At 45.6% G+C, this 23,608-nt stretch overlaps 1 protein-coding gene across 2 annotated transcripts in view; it reads right to left on the minus strand.

Annotated features, from left to right (window-relative positions):
- The window catches only part of LOC144102531 (uncharacterized), a 122,933-nt gene that overhangs the window by 64,663 nt on the left and 34,662 nt on the right, over positions 1–23,608 (minus strand). For both annotated transcript variants that reach the window (XM_077635790.1, XM_077635783.1), the window contains exons 4-6: positions 6,797–6,864; positions 4,486–4,706; positions 1,217–1,292 (exon numbers count right to left, since the gene is read on the minus strand). In XM_077635790.1, the coding sequence (XP_077491916.1) occupies positions 1,217–1,292; positions 4,486–4,706; positions 6,797–6,864 (365 nt within the window). The remainder of the gene's footprint in view (positions 1–1,216; positions 1,293–4,485; positions 4,707–6,796; positions 6,865–23,608) is intronic.

A 23,608-nucleotide genomic window follows, 5' to 3' on the forward strand; every position in this document is an offset into this window, starting at 1 on the left:
AACCTGAACCTGAGAACGAGGCCTTCTCTGTGCGCTGCGCTCAAGCAACGTCGAGGGACGACCGGTTTCGATTACGAGCATCATCGAGCGACATCCCTCCGGACAGGGGATGCAGTACCCTGACCATCGGGATCTCCTTCTCCCGGCGGGGTGGTCTGTTACGTTTCGCCTACGACGCGCGGTATAGCCGGCGCGGATGCAACGGACGCCGGGGCTTCCTTCAAAGTGGCGGTCATTTTGGGCCCGTTCAGTGCTGCCGTAACGCCTCCCGCCAAGCGCGTCCAGGCAGGTTTCAATGCCACGTGTCGTCGTGTGTGTGTGTGTGTGTGTGTGTGTGTGTGTGTGTGTGTGTGTGTGTGTGTGTGTGTGTGTGTGTGTGTGCATGTTGGTGCCCACGCTTGTCAAAGCGCGGCAGCCGGGGAGAGGAGCTCCCCAACTGGGAGGCGAGGAGGTCTGACCGGCGCCGGCCCGGCGGTCGCGCACGCCACGTCTAAACATGTCCGAGCGTCGCCGTATCGGGTGCCTCATCCCAAGCCGTTCCTTCTTGCCCTCGACTCCGTGGGTATAAAGGGAGCTGCCCCGGACGCCAAGGAGACTTCGATTTCTTCCTTCGAGTAACGTGGTCGCCCTGACCGGCTGCTCTTTTGCGATGCCAGAATAAACAAGTTGTTCTGTTGCCAGTCGACTCATCCTTTGCCGGGACCTTCGGATGTTTCCAGCTGTGCCCCAGGCCGCCAGGCCAACGCTACCCTTGGGGCTTGCGAACCATATGCAACAGTAGACATGTACTCCAGACTGAATTCTCGCCGCGGAAAATTATTTGCGCAAGCGTCGCCCACGTTTTCAACAACGCGTCCTAAACAGCCAACGCTGGTAGCAGCAGCGCCTCTGTAGGGCTTCCCGCGCGAGGCAGTACTGCCGTTGACATAGCGCGCCAAAGTTTGCATGCCTGCCGCCGTTGTCCCGCGCGTGCTCGTGGCCACAGCCTTGCTATTCTTAACTGTAACAAGAGAAGCGTTCAAGAAGTTGTTCAACATATTTAGCAATGTTAACTTCGATGAGCAAGTGTTAATTTATACGTGTTTTTCTCTATGCGAGAGCCGACAACCCTCTCCACATGGAGCCAGCCACACCAATCTTCTTTAAGTCTCTGTCCGAGGTCAGCTGGAGTGCGTGTGAGTGGTAATCTGTTTTGGTCCCGAGGAGGTGTGCTTACCTTTCAGTAGGTTGGTTTGTCGCTGTGAACACCCGGGCTATTTTGAGCGTTGAAAAGAAGGAGCTAAGGTCGAGGCCTGTAACCGAAGTTAAGCATAAGAACAGTGCTATTAGTTCTGAGCATGGCACTGGAAATAGGGATTGCTTTAAATGCCAGAAATAATTGCCGTAGCTACTCCATACAGCTGCTTGTAGTCACAGACGATCCATGTGCGGCATAGGCTATACGCGGTAAGACGATCCTAACAGGTATTCTTTAATCAACTTGCGAAAGTGAGGTTGCAATGCCTGCTTGAGAAATTAATAAAAAGATAGGATTCGTCAGTGGTTTGCTTTGAAGAAATGCGTTCAAACGCAATATAATTCATGGCACGTGGTCTTTTTTCCTCAAATTAAAAGGGCACTCAGCATGAACTGAAGTTGGCTGTGTCGATAGATAAGCGCATTCTAATGAAACTGCGGCTCTTTCTTTGAAGACGCAGCTTTTATTAACTGTAACAAATAAAAAGAAGTGAACTAGTGGTGGCTATCGTTGAAGTATTAGAAGTAAACCGCGGTGTATATAAGCAGGTTCTTGATCACAGATCCCAGGGCCGAAGCTACGCCGCCGTTCGCGGCCAAACATACATGACAGAGTTCTGTTCGGTGGAGGCGCCCCGAGTTTTACTAAAATGGCGGAAAAGTGTTTAAATACACTTTTCGTAGCCATAAAGACCTCCACTGCTGCCGCAAAAATACCGACATTGCAAAAAAGAGCCATAGAATGGATGTTTACTGAGAACAGATAGTCACTGTCCCATCAAACCTACATTTGCTGACAATTGTTATCAACTGCTCACAATTTTCCTTCATGCGTATACAACACCCTTGCAACACAGATACCGTGAATACTCACTGCCGTATATCTGCTTAGAACATTGCGGCGCAATAAATACAACCAGTTGTTACACTGTCTGACACAGTCCACCTTGAAGCAGTAATGCTAACGATGATGAGATGCGGCTAGAGGCGTGCAAAGCGCTTTGTTGGAATTTAGAGTGTTTTTCGTGACAGAGGTGTTAATATGAAGTACATTCGCGCTTTTTTTAGATCAATAATGAATTAGCAATCTAGGCTATTGTAGGGGCGTGTATGTACCGCAAACATAGTAACAGCCGTGTTTCGAGAAAAAGCAACAGGGTTCTTCGAGGGGGCCACGCTGTACGTTGTCGAGGACTCCACCTTGCAGATGTTGCACGCGGGAAACGCCTGCGTGTGTCAAGGTGCACGCTGCTTTACAGCTCTCGGCGGCAGCGCACATAGGAGATGCATCACGCAGTGCAGGCCACGAGTTATTTTCGCGTTCATGGAGGTACATAAACATTTCTTGAGTTTACAATGGAAGCCAGTGTGTGAAAGGGTAGGGAAGCCATTCGCACTTCAAATGTTCTGGAAATGATAGTTGACCACGACCCCAAAACAGAAGCTATATAGTAGCAAACTCTTCTTAAAATTAAACAGCAATCTTATTGTGTGATACTTACGTGGTAATATTATTTACATCGCTAAATCGATCTTCACACGCTCGTCCACACATTTCCTACTTGCACATTCAAGGGCAAGGGTGTCCTATGCTATTTCAGAATCGCTACCAAATGATCTTTGTTGAGTTGGGAGAAATCGAAATTAAGTGCTCTTGTAAAAGAACACGTAACAGTGCTCGGCGAGTGCTGAGTTCGGGTTTAGTTGGCTCAACAATAATAGAGAGTTGCCATGTGACTGGGGTAAGTTTCAGGGCTTTGTCAACCATTCCAATGAATTATCGCTAATTATTCCAGTGAATTGCTGTATATAGGCGGTCAAGTATTTATTTGCTCAATTTTTGTATTATGTTAACCATTGGAACGAGCTAAGTAGCAAATTTAAATGTAGATATGTAATAACCTATTTATTGGTGTTATTCTTATATCACTGACAGAGCAATTGCTAATTACTATTCTGATTTTGATTAACTAAACATTGACGTAGGCTCCTGCAGGCTACAGTGAATAATGATCCCACGGAAATAGTTTCTAATAGGTCCTGAGGTGCAAACGAGTACGATTCGCGAAGCAGTGCTGTCTCATTGAAGCGATGTTGCTACGCGCCAGTCCCCAAGTTTATACCTCGTTGCGCAGCTGCTTTTCCAGAGAAACAGGCCACCAGAGCGCCTGCAGCACCGCCCCCGTGTGAAGGACGCCCGAGGCGACCTTGCGTTCCGCCTCCGCAAGGAGGGTTCACAGCGCCCGAATATTGTAGAGCAGGGGACAACGCAGACAGACCTTAAGAGGACAGCTACGACGACACTTTGGGGGACGATATTCTTCCAGTAACATTAAAGACGACAATCCACCGTCCACCGCTCTTCTTACGAAGTATGCGGTCTAAGCCACCGTTTGCGGCGAAGAGTAATCATCACTTACATTGCTGTTTTGCTTTCCTTTTGCTTTGTTATTCTTTGACGCAAAACTTCTTGCGCTAAAATAAGGCTGCTAGGCGTGCACAAGTATATCGAGAGGTAATAAAGTTGGAAACGTGTGCCGCCGCAGAGTAACGCCAAGGACGCTGCGGTGTGCCAACACTTCTCATAATAATTGGGGAAATCAGGAAGTTGGACGTGTTTTTGCACAGCTGCACTCAACGACAGTTGCTAGCCTGAACTTTTCAACCTTCGCTAGCCACAACGCGAGCCGCTACCCCGATGCAGCGGCCCCGTTTGATTGGCGGTCTAGTTTTGTCTGTAGGACGGCAAACCACTCGAGCACCAACCTGGAGTTATCAGGAGTCGCCCTCGTTAGTCCCGAGAGATGACTCAGCCGGATACAAATGACATTAAAAGAACACAAACCCAAAGAAGCAGCAGACATAAGTGGCTTCGGGACCGAAAACCCTTCACTTGGCAATTAGCTTCGAAACCCTTGCAATGTCTGTGCCAGGTGCGAAGATAAAGAGCAAGAGTGTTAACTTAAAAGAGAAAAAATACCAGCGCCATTATGACTTTCAGAGCACGCTAGTCACGCAGAGGTTCGAAGTGACTATGAGTCAATTCACTTCCTCCTTTGTATTTTCCTGTCCCTGCTTCAAGTAGTCGCGATCCAAGTCACGAATGCGCGATTTGGAGCTGTACTCTTTTTCATCTGGCTTCCGAAAAGCATGCATAACGATGCCGGGAACAATCACGCAATTACAAACATGGTACCGTGCAACTAGGCAGCACGACAAGCACGAATGGCGAAGCCCCGCGGCACTCACTCTTGGCAACATCCTTCTGCTGCTGCTCCTGCTGCTCCTGGTGCTGGTGCTGCTGCAGCTGTTGCTGCGGCTGCTGCTGCTGCTGCTGCTGCTGCTGCTGCTGCTGCTGCTGCTGCTGCTGCTGCTGCTGCTGCTGCTGCCTTTTCTTATTCTTCTTCTTCTGTTGCTGCTGCTCCCCCTCCTCCTCCTTGTCCTCCTTGTGGCCGGCATTGCCGGTCGTGCTGCAAGAAACCGCTCGCGTAAGGGTAATGTTGCTCCTGAAGCATTTGATTTTTTTCACTTGAATGGGGCGCTAGAGCGAGTTGGCATACATAATTTTTTGTTCAGAAAAACAGCTTAGGGTCAAGGATTACACAATACAGAGACTGTGCTGACTTCATCAAACAGAAGATCATACATGCGTGACAAGTACTGCTCATATCAAAAAGGATGCTCTTACTTCTTAATTCAAAAGGGAAAGATGCGGTAGAACTGTTATCTTTATTTTCTTTTTCTTCGAAACGTTTCTTAGCGTCACAAGGGGCGCAGCTTCTGATCCCTCGTAACAATTTTCCTTCTACAGTAGCCAACAAATATAGCAGGTATTCAAGCGCCTATAGGCACTCTGCTTGCTTGTGAAAGTTATTGTGAACGTGTCATGACTGCACGACATTTGCGAAGAATTGCAAAACCACAACTTAGCGGCGCCCTATTGAACAGTGTCATAATAAGCTGATGAAAACTGCGAATAGTCTCTGTTCTGTTGGAATAGTAACGCATAGAATATATAACCTGTTGAAAAAACGCAATGCAAGGTCTAAAACTTCTGTCAACAAAACTAGCCAAGGCGCTCAGAAAGACTCCCTTTGACATGCTTGCTCTAAAGGGCAGTATTCCGACGTATAGAAAGACTGGCTGGCATTGCTGCAGAAGTTCACAAGCGCGATATTCCTGTGTTGTTCACGTGTATTATATTTACTCCATATAAAAATATCTTGCTCAGATGGCGCGTGTCCCGAGTGGCTACACGTGCGGATAGCGACGCTGCTACGGCTGGCGCACAGGCGCTGTGAGTATGCGTCGAGCGACGAAGAGATTTTCCTCTTAGCAAGTTTCACGCGTTTTAGGGGGCACCACTACAGAACTAGTGAGGGTGCCTGAGAAAAGATCAGGCAGCCGCGAAAGCCTAATGCTGTGCTGCGCTCTCTCTAGCTGCATTAAAACGTCCCTGCAATTTATATTTTTTTTGCAGCACTGAGAAGCATCTGGTCCCACGCTGGAACAATTGAGACGAGAATCTGCTGGCTTGCTAAAGGCGAAGATGTTCTCAGTGCGGGCCATGTTGGGTGCTGCGGCCTTCAAACATGCATGGTATCATCTGTCAAGGTGCGAGCCCTTTGTGCACACATACAAGAAAGGTGCGATGCAGATCACACGACGCGGGTGTGGCTGGCATAGTGAGCAAAACATCTGGCTCTGACAGCTTGCGGCAGCTGGTGCGACATACAATGAGGCGCCAATGTTCGGAAAATGAAAGGGCGCGGAGAAACGCGCGTAAATTGCGTGAGACAGATGCAGAGACCGAAATCACTGCAGCAGGGCGAAGCGCCTTGACGTGCAAGCGTGAACAAATTTCGGTCGGCCATCTTTCGAACAGCAGTAGGTAAAAAAAAACACTTCGCAAAACTGGCTGCAACGGTTACAGTAAAGCTGTAGAAACGTGAGCACTCTCATAACTGTTTTAGTTTGGCGACTCCGTTTAAAACGTCTCCACACAGCATTTTTTTTTTATGAATCGTATCTCCGAAGAGCACACAGTGGTGGTCAAAATTTTAACACTTCTCCAATGCTGGGGTGCTTTTGGAGTACAGTTTGAAGAAGGCGTGAAGCATTAGAGGCATATTTGTCTTTGCATGCATTAAAGCGTCCATTGATATATGATTTATGTGGCAACGTTCAGTATTGTTCGCAATCAATGCTGCCCTTCCCTTTGAAATGTTGTCTTGCAACCATTTTATGGCAACATATCTGGTTCCCTTCCGCTCCTGGTGTAACGCAAATCAAATGCCCTTTTGAAAGCCGGTTATTTACGATAAATGTAACGAAACTAACGCTTAGACTAGGTTCGGCTACTACACTGGGCAAATAGCTGCGGCGTCATTATTGCTAATGGGCAGTGCGGCGGCCAGCACGAACTAGTCGCTGCCGCCACCGGAGAGGCAGGCGACAGGACGGAGTTCTTCCGGGTGTGGGCCAGCTTCACGAGCAGTGAGGCCACTGCATTTCGTATATTTTTTTCCTTCTGGTTGGCCTATAATAGAGTGCTCCTTACCAAGCCAAGGTCGCTGCGGTGACTGCTGCCGTTGACGATCCCTCCTGCACCGCTGCCTGAAGCCTCATCTGCGTGTGGATGACAGGAAATGCGCTTTCACTCAGCAGCCTATGCCGCGCTAACACTTGCGGCTAACACAACCTCATTCGCCTCTAAAGTTAATGCGGCCAAAGGTGTTTTTTGTTGTTTTATTCTATCCGGAGAGTTACGTTAAAACAAGTGCGTGAAATTTGATGCGCGGGGACAGGTAATGAGTAATAAGAGTTACAAAAACCACCGACGTTAATTAAGCGGGTTGATTCCAATTTCCTCGGTGGGAATTAGCGCCAGTGCAAAGGCCTCAATGGTCATAGCGTACGGGAACGTCAACGTCTAAGAGATATGCCTGCGCATATAGGCGCAGAATGGAGCCCCTGCCGCACCGCGTTTACCGGTGAGCCGAGCAGGGCGCAGGAACAAAAAAAAAAAAAAACTAAGAATAGGTGCACGCTGCGCAGGAGCCCGGGCAACCACTGTTCGCGCCTGGCAGCACATGGTCGCAGAGAGCAATAACACAGAAAAGGGAACCCAATCTTGATATGTCAAATTATGGCCCGAAGACGCAAGCGCGTTACAGCGGTGCGTTGCTGTTGTTGCGTTGCTGCTCGGTGCTTGACACGCTGGCGGTAGCCATGTCTCCAGTTCAGCGCTAATGCATTGCGGGGCAGTCCATAGTTGTGGGTGTAATGAACACAATTCGGCTGCACACCACATCTTAACAAATCCATTGTTGCTGATGAAGCTGCAGAGAGCAGTTGGAATCGGAATCTATGGGAGATGGACATGTCACGGGACATTCGGGCACGCCCATCAACGTGCCTTAAATGTGTAGCCCAAGGGTTAAATAAATATGGTATACTTAAACACCTTTGAACAGCACGGTACACTCATTCTCGGCATTTGCTTCAGCTTGCCCCATGCGCGGTGTGCTCTAAATTTTCTAATTTCTCGCTTTTTGCTTTCGATGCCATTCGACTTGTATATCATGTAGAAACGTTGGAATACTTGCAACGTTTGCCAAAGCATGAGTTCGCTTCTTTCACACGTTTTAAAATTCACCTCCGTCCTACGTACTTACCTGCCTGTCCTGAAAGTCATAATGCCACGTTAAATTGATTCGCATGTCAGACGCGCCAGCGCGGCCAGTACGCCGTCTTTTTGGAGATCGGCCAGGGTTTGTTAATGCGTCTTGTAGTGCGCCTTGTGCGACAGCCCCGCTTTCCAAATCTTTACAGCTTCCTGCAGATCTTTGCTTCAGAGGCTCGTGAACATGACGGAAAACAGTTCGGGAAAACGGGCCAAAAAAAAAAAGCAGCACGATGCGCTGTTTTTCGGCATGTGAACAACTAGCCCAACACAGAGTTTCTGACAGCCGCGGTGACTTAGTGGCTTTTGCGTTAACTCCCGATCCTAAGGTCGCCGCTTCCATCCAGACCGCGGCAGCCGTGTTTCGATGGCGGCGATGTACAGAAACACCCGAGTGCTATGCCATGTCAGCGCAGTGTCAAGGAATCCAGGAAGTCTTAATTAATCCGGAGCACTTCGCTGCGGCGTCCCTACTAGGCAATGCTTCGCTTCTGACACTAAACAGAACAATTCGTAATTTACTGCCATGGATGGCAGTGGAGCTCCCCTAAACGGACTAGCAGCAAACACGGTGGCCTGAAAACTTTCGAAAACGATGGTATTCGGAAATTCTTCGAACGTATTACTACGGGAGGAAAAATGTACTTCCACTGCGGTTACCATCGTCATCGGGGCTACGTCCGCTGCTGGAGAAAATAAAGCACGTTTTTGGGCTAGAGTAGGGAAGCGCCTCTTTCCTGTCGTCTTCCCAGTTTTTCGCGTGCGCCTCCTTTTGGCTGGTGTTATTTTCCTTAATTCGGGACAAATGACTCTCCATTCATCTCCAGTGACCCTCTTTTGCACCAGCTGCGGCCACCCTACATATCCCCGTAGATTTACAAATCTCAAGCGGCCACCCGACTCTCCGCGGTGCCTGCTGCTTGCATTTGTCTTGGAGCTCGCTCTCATGCCTCAAAGTAGGTCTACACGACGGACGGTGCAGAGGAAGAACTAATGACGCGCAGATCGCCCAGGCAGCTGCTCGCAAACACACGACCGACCAATGCGGACGGAGGGACCATTCTCCAACCGCTAACCTGCACTACTTTCGTGCGGTAGGCCTTTCCGTCACCTCACGACAAGGATCTGCTGCGCGCGTCAAAGTGACGCTTTTTACAGCAACGGTTGTATCAGAGGAAGTATGCTGCATGAGAAGTCGTCCCGGTGCATGCAGCTAATGGGGGAAAGGGAGGGGGTGCTGCTGTTCGACTAATGCAAATAAATAATCAACAGCATCCTTGGGCATCTCCATCGTAATTAGATAAACAGAGCTGACTACACGCACCCCAGAGCAAACACGAAGGCATCAGCGGAAAGCAAGAGCAGTAGCATTGGAAAGGTGACTAGCATGCCAGGTTATGCGAGATTGTAAAAATAAAAAAAACTGCCATTGTGACCACACAATAGGGAGTTTTAATCTCTAAAAGCGCAGTTGACCGGTGCCAGAAAAAGGCGACGGTCCATTTGCGTTTTCTCCATTCGAAGTCGAGACTTGATGCGCTCAGAGCTGACGTCGAGCCGCGTGGTGCAGAGCCTCCCCCAGAATTCATGATTTAGTCCGTCGGCCTTAACTGGTCATCGGTGTTCTGTTTTCCGCAATGCGTATCCTGCACATCATGCTTCAGTTTTGTTCAATACAACCGGCAGACACCATCCACAACTGTTTGTGACGTAACCAACGCTACTAACATCATGCCTCTTCAAAGTATTCTGCGGCCCTTCTTAAAAGGTGTCGACTATGTCTCAAGAAATTGGTGATGTTGTGAGGAATAGAACCAAAAAAATAATACAAAAATCATTATTCCACAGACACTAGTTACTTAGAAAAGGATACTCAAAATTCGACAGAAAAAAAATGTTCCTTTCAATTCTGCTCTTGAGTAGCTTCAGTTGCTGGACGTTTTTATCCCACCGGATGCGTGTAAGCGTACACGTATACCGGTGGACCGGCCGCGTATTTTTGGCGCCTGGACACGAATGCGCCGCGAGAGAGAAAGCACTGAAGCGAGGAGGAGAGGACGCTGCCTGGTTGGCTGCGCGATTCTCGCGGTCGGCTGTTACATACAGTGGGCAGCATCCCCTCCCCCCCCCCCCTCCCGCCTTTCCTTTTCTCCACATTACCGCCCATAAACGAAGTTTTGAGTCCGCCGCGGCTGCTTTGGACTTTTTTTATTCGAGTAGCGTGTTCCATCCGTGAATTATGGCGGCATCATCGCTGCCGTTCGAATGCGAGTTGGACAGTGACAATTGCGTCGAGACCGTGAGTTGTTTTCGTGTGGCTCTGAACACCGACGGAGACGCGTACGAGGGGCTCACCAGCTACGGTGTTGCGACGAGAACCACGTGGATCGTTGACTGGGAAGTTGCAAAGCCTAAAAGGTATGGGAAATTTTGCATTTTATTCACCCATGCTCTTGATGTATGACTCGAAAGAGCGGTCGTCTATTCATAATTGTTTCGCAAATGTGGACTGCGACAGACTTCAATTTTCAGTTTTTTTGCTAGGCTGGCTTCACCGCATGGCAGTAATGTAGTGCAGAAAATTACGCAATATTGACATCCGAGGCCACATGTGAAAAAAGTACATAGCCGCGTGGCGCTGAAGCCGAACGTACTTTGCTTCACGTATCAGAGCTGTTCACGCGCTTCAGGGTGCTGTGTGCAAGTTCTGAAGCCTGTCATGAAAAAATATAACTGTGGACTGTGTCATTCCAATTTTCACTTTTTGCTATGCTGGCTTCACCGCATGAGAAATGTAGTGCAGAAAATTACGCAATAATTAAATTATTGTTAGTGTTTTTTTAATGTAAAATAGACTAAAGCGAAAAGATGAGCGTTATTCTGAGAAGTGAATCATTTGCATTTCTTTTAGAATTGCGGAATTGTGGACTGTGACAGATTCCAATCATCAGTTTTGTAAGGCTGACTTCACCGCACGGCATTAATGTCTTACAGAGCACTGCGCAATATTTACATTATTGTTACTAGTGTCTCTCTAATGTAAAATATTCTTACGCAAAAATATGAGTTTCATTCTAAGAAAAATCATTTGCATTTGTTTTTTACTAGGATCGCATTCCACAAGAAGTGGAAATGCCAGCGCTCCAACAGGAATAAGATTACTGGCCAAAAGGCCACCAACTGTCCAGGCTTTGTGGACATCAAAATAAAAAAAAAAACATTACTAGGGACACAAGGAAGCGGGACCCATTCCTGAAAAGGGCCACGCCGTTGCGTGCCATTGTGAAGGTCAGGGATGACCATAATCATGCGCTAGACTGTGCTGATGCCTTACGTCTCCTGCGCACCACAGCTGACACTCGAGCTGTGTTCCATAGCTATTTTCATGATGGCCTCACACCAGCACATGCCGTAGCTATGCACCAGCAGAGGCTAGAAGCTGAAGATGACGCCGCCGAGAAGCTTGCCAGTGGTGCCGTGAATCCAAGCGCAGGCACTGTTTATTACTGGTTCCGGCTGTGGCGGGATCATCATTATGGCAGCGCAGTGGACCCTGTCAGCAAACTTTCAGAGAAAGCGTCATGCTATCTTGACAAGGGTAAGCTGCAATATATCTGAGCAGTGCAGTTTCTTTTCTTTGAAATTCCTGCGACTTTTTGAAAGGACTGAACTGCAAAGGTTTTTTGGGTGTTTGACTGTTTGCATTTGCACATATTTGTGATAATTTTTATTTTTGTGGTCTAGGTATTTCAGAAATATTTACCTTTTGCTTCACCAGAATTATCACCAAATGTTGTAGCACATCATGCTGCCAACAGGGGTAACCTCTCGGCTAGCAGTAGTTTTTCTTTTCCCTTAGAGGGGCCACCTGAGGCTTTAGAGTATATTCATTCAAGCCACAGTGGCCCCCTTTTCGGTGAAAATAGAGCAGGATGAAAAGCCATACACATGTCTAAATCAGCTTACAGCAACCTTCTCTGGTCTGCATTGCTAAAGCTGTGTGGTTTACAACAAAAATCCTATCCATGATGAATACTTCCTACATTTTAAAACAGTGAGTATGCTACAGTGTCTACTTTTCATTATCTGTAATATCGAGATTTAATACCCATACATGCCAACATTACTCTGCCCAGTGATACATTTGCCTCACCCTAAGCCCGAAGCATAGCATTACAGACATGGGCATGCAGGTGCAACCTACTTGGACCCCATCGGCAGCATGTGGTTGCCTTTCCTTGTGCGTTCTGTCACGTTATGTTACGCAGTTATCCTACATCCAAAAAATAATTACGATGTCACTAATTTCTCAATACAGTTTACAACACTAAAAGAATAACTAGAACAGTATTCCCCTATGCTTTCCTGGACTTTATTGATCGTTTCTTGTGTACATATTAATGAACCAATCATTTCCCTTCTCTTGCTTGCTAAAAAGCATAAAGAAGGTATCTAGTTTGGCACTCTTGATGCCATAAGCAGGCATAAAAAGGTTCAACATGCGAAGTGCACGCTAGCAGAGGTACACTTGATAGTAGTAGTTCCATAGCTCGGTTGGTCGAGCACCATCTGCAACACGTGGAGGTGTTTGATTCAAATTCCATTGGAGGCATGTAGCTGCCTTTTCTGCTACGTTGTGTTGAATTATCTAACATCTAACAAACGATTCTTCTGCTCCTTATTTGATGAATAAGAACATGAAACTTATTTTTTAAAAGTTCCGATTTGCTTTGACTGCTGGCAACTTTTAAATGTATATCTTAACAAGCTCCTTATTTAACATTGCTTCTCTGCCTAATGCTGCTATAAGTAGGAGTCCTATATTGCCTTTTGCAGGGGCCGATGTGAGAACCACAAGGTAAAAGGATGGTACCTGCTGGGCAGTTCTTGTGGTGACGCAGGTCATGAAAAGGACGCAAGGACTGAGTGCTTCTAAGGAGATAATATTTGTAGACTCTACAGCCTCATGTGATGAGTCACAAAGCAGTCTCACGGTGGTACTTACCGCAACTGCAGTTGGCGCAATGCCTCTTGCTGTACTACTACATAGTTCTCAGAACAGCGAGAGCTACAAAGCTGCATTTGGTCTGCTGAAGCTGAGCTACCTAACCTGCTTTGGTGGCACTCACGTAAGTAAAGAATAATACTTAGGACATTCATGAGCTAACAAATTATAATTACAGCAGTGGATATAAACAAGAGTGGCCCATCACATGCATTTTGTTTACGCCTTCTTCTGTTGTATTCACATAGGGGCATCTTTGGTAAAAGGGTGGGGGGGGGGGGCAGAATGACATTTGCATGCTTTTGTTCCCGGTGGTCACATGTTAAAGCTGTCATTTACCCATGTGCATAATTAATAGAATAATTCATAAAATAATCTTACTTCAGACGGCACAACAAAAGTTAAAGCATCAAGGTCATGTCCATATCAATAGAGTGCTATGTGAAGGTTCAAGAATAAAAATGTTGATATTTATTCATTATCATTTCTGCTGCGATATTTAGCCGCTTGATTTATGGCTCGATAGGAGAGGATAAAAGCACATGCAAACATTAGTGTCTCTTAGTTGTCATTGTTGCTCAGTTTCAAAAATGCCGATTCATTACACCATTCAAAGCCCAATTACTTGTCAGTGTTTTTGCCGCACATAAGATGAATGGCTGTTTGCTCCCCAGTCAAGGACAAAAGGAATGGTGTCTTAAGCATAAGCTATGACCACTAAACTTCATGCTCTTTCTGCTGGCATAATGAAATATTAGCACCACATTTTCATGCCACCTTTTTAAAAGCTTCACCAATAAAAAATGGATAAGAAATCTTACTTTTCCAGTTTACCGCTGTGCTAATATTTTAGGCATATAGTTTAATGAAATCATGAGAAGGGGCATCTGGGCAGTCAAATTCAATTTTTACAGAAAGTCTCTGTGTCCTTTGCGCCTCAAACTTTGCAACACAAAAGCCTCAAATGAAAAGCAATGTAGAGACTTCATACTATTTATAATGAATAATAAAGTTGTTTACTTACAGCAACAAAGATGCAAAATATTGCTTCTTACATTCTGCAGGCACCGCAAGCATTTATGACGGATAATTCGGCAGCTGAGAAAGCTGCTTTGCAAGCAACATGGCCCGAAGGCAAGCAGCTCCTTTGCCACTTTCATGTGGCTCAAGCCGAGTGGCGCTGGCTACATGCATAACGTGACACCAGCAGGGATGACAAGCAAGATTTGATGACTACATTCAAGAAGGTGAACGCAAATTAAGCATGCATTACTTTTAGTTCTGTCAATTTCTTCTAGATAGCCGCCGCGATGGCTGAGTGGTTATGGCGCTCGGCTGCTGGCCCGAAAGACGCGGGTTCGATCCCGGCCGCGGCGGTCGAATTTCGATGAAGGCGAAATTCTAGAGGCCCGTGTACTGTGCGATGTCACTGCACGTTAAAGAACCCCTGGTGGTTGAAATTTCCGGAGCCCTTCACTACGGCGTTTCACATAGCCTAAGTCGCTTTGGGACGTTAAACCCCCATAAACCTAAATCAAACCAATTTCTTCTAGAAAATGTGGCTGTCAGATATTGCATTGCATCTGCTAAGACAGTACAAAATAATTGGTCAGTGATGAGGGATGCAAAATGCCGGCTGTTTGAATTCTTACAATAAAATAACAAACTATGTCAGACTTATAATGTCCAGTAACGAGTATTAAAAGAATGTGCATGAATGGCTCAAAGAACCCAGTGAAGGTACTTCGGTGGGTGCCTTCAAAGCAACACATGACTGCATCATGGGAGCTTCAAAGAGCACACGTTCGTGCCAATGATCCTTCTGAAACAGTATGAAATAGTTGCACATTTTATCTGCAACACTGTAGGGTGTTAGGCTTCTGGAACACTACACATGGCAAGTTTTTCTTTCCCTTCTACACAGATTTTTTTTTAAACCCAGAAAAGAAACATTTCTATGGTCTGTGCAAGTGGATTGCAACGCAATATAAACATGATGTCAATCACAGAGTGCAGTTAAAAGAATTCGACTCATACTTTTTTGGTTTGCTAAGGCATAGAGAGATGATGGAATTGTAGAATTGATCGCTATCAACTCTGAAGGCAAGGCAAGTTCTTAAATTTCTGGCATTGGCATTGTGGTTCATGATATCAAAGATGAAATTAAGCATGCTATTGTGCTGAAATCAGTGACAGATCTGCAGCAGAAGTAGTATAGCATAATTTCTTGGCATGAAGGCGGGGTTTAAAAGCATAAGAATGAAGCATGTTTTCTAAGGCACTGGGCCGATGTCCCATTTCTTTGTGTCCCTAGAGGCAAATCATGATTTCATTAAATTAAATGAGCATGCTTTCGCAATCATGTGCGCCTGAATGATTGTGACTGCCGCGAAAACATGCTGTAGATGTAGTGAATATTGTGGGTTTTTTTTTCGTGCACCAAAGGAGCGGTACCAAAGAACCCTTTTCTTAGCCACGTGCCTTCCTTGCACATATCACTAAGATGTGAAATTAGTATAAAGTATTTTCAGTTGTTACCACCACGCTCTGTTCATACTTCACTGAGGAGGGTTACAACTGTCAGCAGCTATCATACCAACAAAGAAACCTACCTGCCCCAATTCAGTTTTCTAATAGAGGAATTTGGTATACTATATCCAAGTAATGAAACGGTTGCACTGAAGATATGATGGCTTCCATGTGATAGCATAAACAAGTTTTAAATTTCTACTTTACAAGGGTAATCCATCAAATCCCTACTACATTTGGGATAGGCAGAGCTCGTAAACAATGGCAGTGCGGTAACAAATGGATTATTTGAACACAGTACCAGATAAACTAAAATATGCAACAAGAAGGTAGCAAACAATCTGCGACTTTTTAATCGTCCTGCCAAAAGTTTGGGCTGGGAGGTCTGGCCTATAATTAAGGCTGACTTGTCAAGCATTCAAGCATTGTGTTCTGTTATGTGGTCATAAAATAATGATTATCTGCATTCATTACAAATGCAAGCTTGCATGCCTAATTAGTTCAACGTCACAGCTTACAAGAAGCATTGCGGAGAGGAGGGAAAAGAATGCATAAAATTGGTCAAATGTCACAAAGACGCAGAGATGATAAGAAAAATGTAAATCGTGGTACTGGATGTCCTGAAGTGACACATGGACTACAAGGGGCACTGCAGTGGAGGCCTCCACGTTATTTCATACCGCCTGGGAGTTCTTTGATGTGCACTGACATCATATAGCACATGGGTATTTATGTATTTCACTTCCATTGAAACAGTCACTGCGGCTATGATCAAGACTGCAAGCTTACGTTTTACAGCCAAAGCCACTGGGTTGGCAAGAGAAGAGGCAAGTCAAAAACACCGAGCATAATACAAGGCGTGCTGTAAGTAGAATTAATTGAAATCAATAACTACATGCTCTTCGAACCACCAGAGCAATAAAATCTGACGCAACGCATTGAACACAACGCCCATCATAAATTCAGTGCATACTGAAATGAATAATAGCTAGTGTGTCCGGAGATAGTGGCTAATGTGCCTGGAAAGCAGTTCCAAGTACGGAATGTCTCTTACAGAAATAACTGTATACGTGTTATTAATTGAAGAGGTAGATCAAGTTTGTGAGGATGATGAACATTACATGAATGCAAGTGCCATGAGCGATCAGAGGTACCTTTAGGGGGTTTTAATAAAGTGAGAAATCTTCTGAAAAGATCGATATTAAGAAAAACGTGAGAAAAATGCACATAGTGACATACCATGTTTAGAGTTTGTTGCATATTTGTAATATTTCTGCTATGCTGCTAATTACACACATTAAAAAAATTAATTCTGTGCGTTCACTCCAGCTTTAGTTAGTGAAAATCTGCTTGCGTAGCTTTTAGAAAGAGGATCCTAAACAGGGTTGGACACAGTATATGCTATAGCTGTCATTGTTTTCAGCGACGTTGATGTGAGCAACTGTGTTGTTAATAGCGAGCATATGGTGCTATGTTATGTAGTTAACATAAGTTTTCCAGCAACGGTTGTTAGTAACATAGGTATTAAAGTATTTACATTCTAGAATGGGGCCATGCAGGCTATTGTTAATATAAAATTGTCGTGCGGTGGTGGCAAGAAGGGGACAGGTGAAAGAAAGCTTTGGCGGAAAACTGTTGATTAGGCAAACTTGTGCCCAGGAATAAATAATGAATCAATAGCTATAATGGCAACAAGTGTGTGCAACATGGATTGAAAATACCTGCTGTTCTCAGTCGTGTGCAGTTTGAAGGTAACAGTGAGGTTTGGATGTAAAGCGCCCAAAACACCCACACAATCTTAGACATTGTAAAAAATGCAACGTACGATCATTAACATATCAGATATTTAAGTCACATCTCCTATAGCATAAAAGGGGGCAAACAAACTCAGAATATGAGAATGGAAACACCACTTTGGTGAAATATTTGGTACAAGGTGATATTTCGTGGAAAATTGTCATTGCTACGTGTTTAGCAGCCCGATATTGAGTAGCGTCAGAAATGTTAGTTACCTTGCAACATCAGAAGCATAAGTCGCAGATGACACAGAGCAGATCACTAAATATAAATTCTTATGCACAAATAGTGCCATTACAGGAGGCAAATATTGGTGTGCATTCGACATGTGTTTTATAATCTCCTTTGCAGATTATGTATGCATCAACTGCTAATGACCTGAATACTGCCATAACGGAAATGAAGGCCAAGTCTCATAAGGGCTACGTAGCACGTGTTCTTGGCTTCCTGGAGCGCAAGGCAGAATGGGTGCTTCTGTACCGCTCTGGAATGCTCACAAGGGGCCACAACACCAACAATTTCGCTGAAGCATCCATACGGGTCCTTAAGGATGTGGTTCTGGGCAGGCATAAAGCGTTTAATTTGTCGCTCTTGTGGACCTTATCACAAGCTTATGGGAAGGTCACCTACAGAAGAGGCTGCTGAAGAATGCTTACAACCGTGTACCAAGCCGCAAGCTCCTATATGACAAACTCCTCGAAAGAATGCCTGAAAATGCTGCTGCAAGCATCCGCACCCTTGGCAGCAATCTGTTTAAAGTTCCCAGCTGCAAAGAGGATGGCAAAATCTATGAAGTGTGGCAGGATGTCGGCACTTGCACCTGCCGAGCTGACCAGCAGGGGGCGTTCTGCAAGCACCAGGCACTCGTTCACAGCACCTATGGGGAAGGATTCCCGAATGCTCCTATACTTAGCACTCAAGACCGCCACCAGCTCGCATGGCTTGCCCTGGGTGACAAGTGTCAAAATCCTGCCTTTTTCCGCGACTTCCGTGAGTCTGCATGGGACCAGCCAGGGAGCGGCTCAGGCGAGCCAGGCAATGAACCTGTCCAGCCACAGCCACAGGCCTTGGTGCAAGATGCTAAAAGCTTGCCCCAAGACACAATGGAAGTTGAGAAGCAGCTTGCTGTTGCAGGGCCAAGTTCCAATCATAAATGCCGTGAGGTCTGGGGCACATTCTTTTTTTTGTGCATTACAATATATGAGTTTCAAGTCTGGCTGCATGGCAGTTCCCTAAAGCAGTATGCAGGGTTCTCATTTAAGAGGATCTGAAACCTCTTCCTGTCCTGTTCAAAACTGTAACTGGACTCGCAGTAACCAACCCACTCACTATGCTACTACACCGATTTCAGCAATGAATAGAGCTTTCAAAGGCAGCATTGGTCACAGAGTAGAAGGAAGTGTAATGTGAAACTTTCCCTGTAACCAGAGTGCATAGCTGTTTCAGTATTTCTTGCTTTTTATTGGTAGTTTTCTGTGGTACCGTGCCTCACAGGCATGTTGAATAATTCAGCGAGTCCAAAAACTGTTTATTTGTAAAAATTATCGACAAACAGCTTACTTCTCTGTGTTTGCGCATTAAACATTTATGTAGTTGATGTATGTAATATAACTTTCATGACATGAGCATCCTTAGTAGTGCCAAGTATATGAGGATGCAGGTTTATTGCAAGATATGCTCCAGCTTATCGTTCTTCCCACGCTCTCACTTGATGCAGTGCATTGATGTTCTACTTTTCCACAATCCATCATGTTGACACCTTGCAAACTTCCACAGTGCAACTTGCTTTGTAAATTATAGTGCCCATATCGGAATAACCTAAACGCATGGCCATTATAACCAAGGGCAGCTGTAAACAATAAGATGAAAGGACAAAAAGTACAGAAAAGTGAGTGGGGTGCTAGAAGTTCATTACAGTTGGTACTTCAGTGCCTCACTTCACAGATCTCTGAGCTATTTTGGGTTTTTCCCAGCATGCTGCTGAGGTACTCAAGAACATCACAGAGGAGCTGTGGCGGCAATACAGTTTGGCTGCCGATAACCCATTTTATCTCACCCTGCTCCAAAGAGACCTGGCACTGTTGAAGACAGTGCGCACAGAGCCTCAAGTAGTTGCGATGCATCTTGCTTCAACAGCAGCAAAAGCAAGTTCACAGAGGCGCGGCCGCATTATCAAGGTGCAACCAACTGGACTAGCAAGGCCCCGTCCAGGTGTCACACGAGGCGCAGCCAGAGTTCATGCCGGTCGGCCTTTGAAAACAGCTGGCAGCAGGAAAACAAAACGCCTTCACAGCTTGCATCTGAGTGTCAAGAATGCGGTTCCTCATGCAAAATCGCATGGAACTGGACATTGAATAAAAGGGTGCTCTTATGCAACAGCCACTTGAATTGGATTTGTTGGGCTAGCTGTGGTGTAAATCCAAAAGAAAACAGCACGAAATATGGGTACAAAAGAGGAACAAACACGACAGGACCAGCGCCAACTTACAACTGAATTTTATTTCGCGTAAAACCTGCCCTTTTGTAAGCCAACACGCCGTAACAACCGTAACAAAAGAGGTCCCGACAAATGGTGAACTCCAGTTCTTCGATCTTAGTATACGGTTTCTTAAGATGACTTGTGTTGGATGTATAGTCCACATTCAAAGAAAGGTTTGCTCCCTTTTTAACAGTGCTCATTCGAAGCTCGTGAAACGGCGATTGTTTCGAACTCCTTACAAGCGCCTTTGAACAAATCATGCCCCCATATGACCTCGTCAAGTTTCAGCGCTCAAGTTCAGCACTTAAAAGAAGCAGGGTACCCTTCTTGTGTGGTTTCTTTTGTGTGTGAAGCCATTCTGCAGAAGTTGAAGCAAGGTCCTGAAAGCAGAGATCGATTTCGTGCAATCGTGTGGCTGTAATACCGTACATCCACAAGGTTTTGCACAACCTTAAAGTAGCAGGCAGACATAACGTTCAGGTCGCACTCTCAGCCCCATGCTAACTTTCTAGGCTTTGCGCCATGAATAACCGAGAAAAACAACCGGCTTGTACTGTGAAACAACAAAACAAGTTCACACAGTGCAGAACTCTGGTTGTTTACCAGATTCCATTAAGCTGCGGGCTCATATACACTGGCCAAACAGGTCGATGTTTCAATGAGCGTGCTAGCGAGCACTGCCGAAACCTGCGAAATAATGAAGGAAGCTTCCCAGTGGATCCCTGCAAAGCTTGCAGGAACTGCCGTCGAGGAACTGCAGGAACTGTCGTTCGAGAAAGCTATCTTCTTGAGGAGTGGAAAGGACAGAGAAGAGAGAGTTGATGGAAGCCTTCTATATCAGGAAAGAAGGGATCAGATGCGTCAGCAAGCCATCCATTACGCTTAGCAACGAGGAGTTCACTTTGCTGGAAGGAATTTTGTAGGTTTATTGTTTTGTCGTGCACTCCCTACAGCATTGGTTGCTATTCTTTCTGACGAAGTGCCGTTGTTTGCGCAGATTCCTGTCCGCTTTTTATGCCTTTGACGCAGACTTTGGTCTGACCCTGTTTTTGACTTCCCTTTTTTTCCATGTTCTTGTTGGTCATCGGATATCATTCATATGGTTGCCAGTTGACCGGCTCCAAATGTTAAAGGTTTTCGCACTCATCACGCCTTTCGCCGTCTTTTTTACCTTTGACGCAGCTTTGGTCTTAAATTTTCATTCTGCACTTTTTCCACGTGTCCTGTTGGTCATCTGGTGTCACTCCTCATGTAGTTGTAGAGTTCTCGGTTGTTAAGGGTTTGCGTGGTCATGATTGTTTGATGTTCATACTTGTGCAGAGCTGTTTGTTATATTTATCTTCACGTCCTTTGGGTTTTTCTTCCAGATGGCCATGATAAAATGGTACTTGGTTACTTATCGTGCTTCATGTATTAGATCCCTTTCAGTGATCTGTTGTACGGCGTGAGTTGGCTTCGTGACTTTGCGAATGCGTGAGTGCACGGTTGTTACGGCGTGTTGGCTTACAAAAATGCAGGTTTTACGCGAAATAAAACTCAGTTGTAAGTTGGCGATGGTCCCGTCGTGTTTGTTTCTCTTTTGTCCCCGTATTTCGTGCCGTTTTCTTTGTGAATCATGAACCAACTAGCCCAAACTAGAGGTCTTCTTGTGGTGTAAGCTTTGTCAAGAAGTTAGCTGTACCCAGAAAGCACTGTAGGTCTTGTTGGCCAGTTGGCTAAATGTTTTGCATGAAAGATTTGACCTTTGTTGTATCTGCTTTGACTCCATCAGCAGACACCACATGGCCAAGGTAGCCGATCTTCGCCATTGCTGGCTTCAAATTGCAGATTGTGGCGTTTAATGTCCCGAAGTGTCACACGGACAATAAGGAAAGCCATAGTGCAGAGCTCCGGATTAATTTGGAGCAACTGGGGTTCTTTTGTTCTCTCACATCACACAGCACACAGGTGCTTTTGTATTTTGCCTTCATTGAAATACAGCCATTTAACCCAGTAGCCAAATGCCGAAGCCTCTGAGCCAGTGTAGCTGGTCCCTGCTAACTTCAGCTGATCCAGCATTTATATTTGACAGCAAGGTATGAAATTTCAGCATTCAGATGTATGGATGTTTATGAATGTTTGTTTGCCTCATTCAGATTTCATGGGTCAAGGTTGATCTGAACACAACCATCTTTTTTTTATTCAGAATTGCCAACGGGCTGGTTCAGCAACTTGTGTGAACACTTGTTCTTTCCCTGGGTTTGCATTTCTTGATTTAACTCACCATTCATGTCTGATGAGAATTCATATGGTGCCAAAATGAATATTCCGAACTTTTGTCCAGTGCTACTGTATACTCTTCATACAGAAGACCTGTCCCTTCAACAAGTGCCTCGCTGTAATGCTCAATTATGCTTGCCAACTCTTCATTTCTGGCTTTCATATCAGCTGACCCGCAGTGAAGTTTGTCGAGGTGTGGGATGAACTTCAGCCTCTGGGAGTCACATTACCCAAAAGTTACTGCACTTGGCAGACTAACAACAAAGAATTCAGTCTTGATGCACCCAGTGAAATCCACTAGAAAGAACTCTCTCCCTGTAATGGTGATACTGCATCAGTTCAAGTGATTGCACTGTCATTAAGGCTAATTAGCACTGGCAGGTAGGACTGCTTTTGAATCTCATCAGAAGAAAGGAGGCTGACATCTGATTATTTGTCCAGTTCCAAGGTGGCATCACGTGCATTCATTTTGGTTTGCTGCCATAACAAGTGATGAAGAGTACAAACAGTGAATGCATCTAACGAAGGGGGTGCACCTTTGAACAATGTTCACACCATATGCAAATGATCAAGGGCTAGCAACATGATGCAGTTGAAAAGGGGTTTAATGGACCTGAAAGAACCAGGCACTGAACGGTGTTCTTTTGGCCGTCGGCGGTTGTTCTAGAGCCAGCCAGCAGCGCATGCTCAGCAATAGCACTGCCACTACCGCGTTGACAAATCTTCGTTGTTACACAGTGTAACAGCTGGGTGTGCCACACGTGTTGCATTGGTCTTTGAAAGCTGGCACTGATGTGGGCCTCTGTCCAGGACACTTTGGAACGGTTGGCAGCAAGCAAGCACACATTCGGAGTTTTCGCCTAGCATGAGGTCAGAAGTTTTTGGTCGGTTACAATGTGGTGCGAGATCCTCCGACCTGGGTGCTTGCATTTCTTTAACGTAAAACATGGATAGTTGTGCTCCCATGCAGTGGCTGATTGCTTTCCATAGGACAAGTGTCTTTTCATGCAAAAAACATTCGCAGAGTGCGGTGTCACCGATTCCGTGCCTACACGGTTCGTAATCATCTGGTTGTGCATAGTGCTCATTTGACCCTCTTGTACGTTAACAGCTTGCACGAATCTGTCAAAAGCTTGGCTTGTCATTTCTTCATGTTGTGCAATACTGCGATACATATGTTGTACTGCAGTCCCTTGTGAAATGCTGATCGAAGCGATTCAGGACGTCTTAGATTTTTTGTTGCGGCACAGAAGTGTGAAGGTCTCATACTTTTGTTGGAGTTCCAGCTGTCTAACTAGTAACAGCAGAGCTATCTGGCTCCGAGTTTCATCTTTGTTCTTGTACCCTGTCACTCGATTGTAGATGCTGTACCTTTGTTGCGAAAGTCCGCCACTGCTGAAGCTTGACCAAAATAACTGAACTGGTGGCAGATGCACCACCATTGCACAAGGTAACCAGAAATGTTCTTACTGTTCTTGACATCTCGTAACAAAAATGAGCACTGATATGGAAATAACTGACTCGTGTGCTGAAAACGTGCCTGGGGTGCGTGCGGAAACACAGACCGTGGCTAATACAACCGAATATGAAACCATTGCAGTGACGGAAGAGAAACGAC

The sequence above is a fragment of the Amblyomma americanum genome, chromosome 1, assembly GCF_052857255.1.
Source record: "Amblyomma americanum isolate KBUSLIRL-KWMA chromosome 1, ASM5285725v1, whole genome shotgun sequence".
In the NCBI taxonomy this organism is placed as follows: domain Eukaryota; kingdom Metazoa; phylum Arthropoda; class Arachnida; order Ixodida; family Ixodidae; genus Amblyomma; species Amblyomma americanum.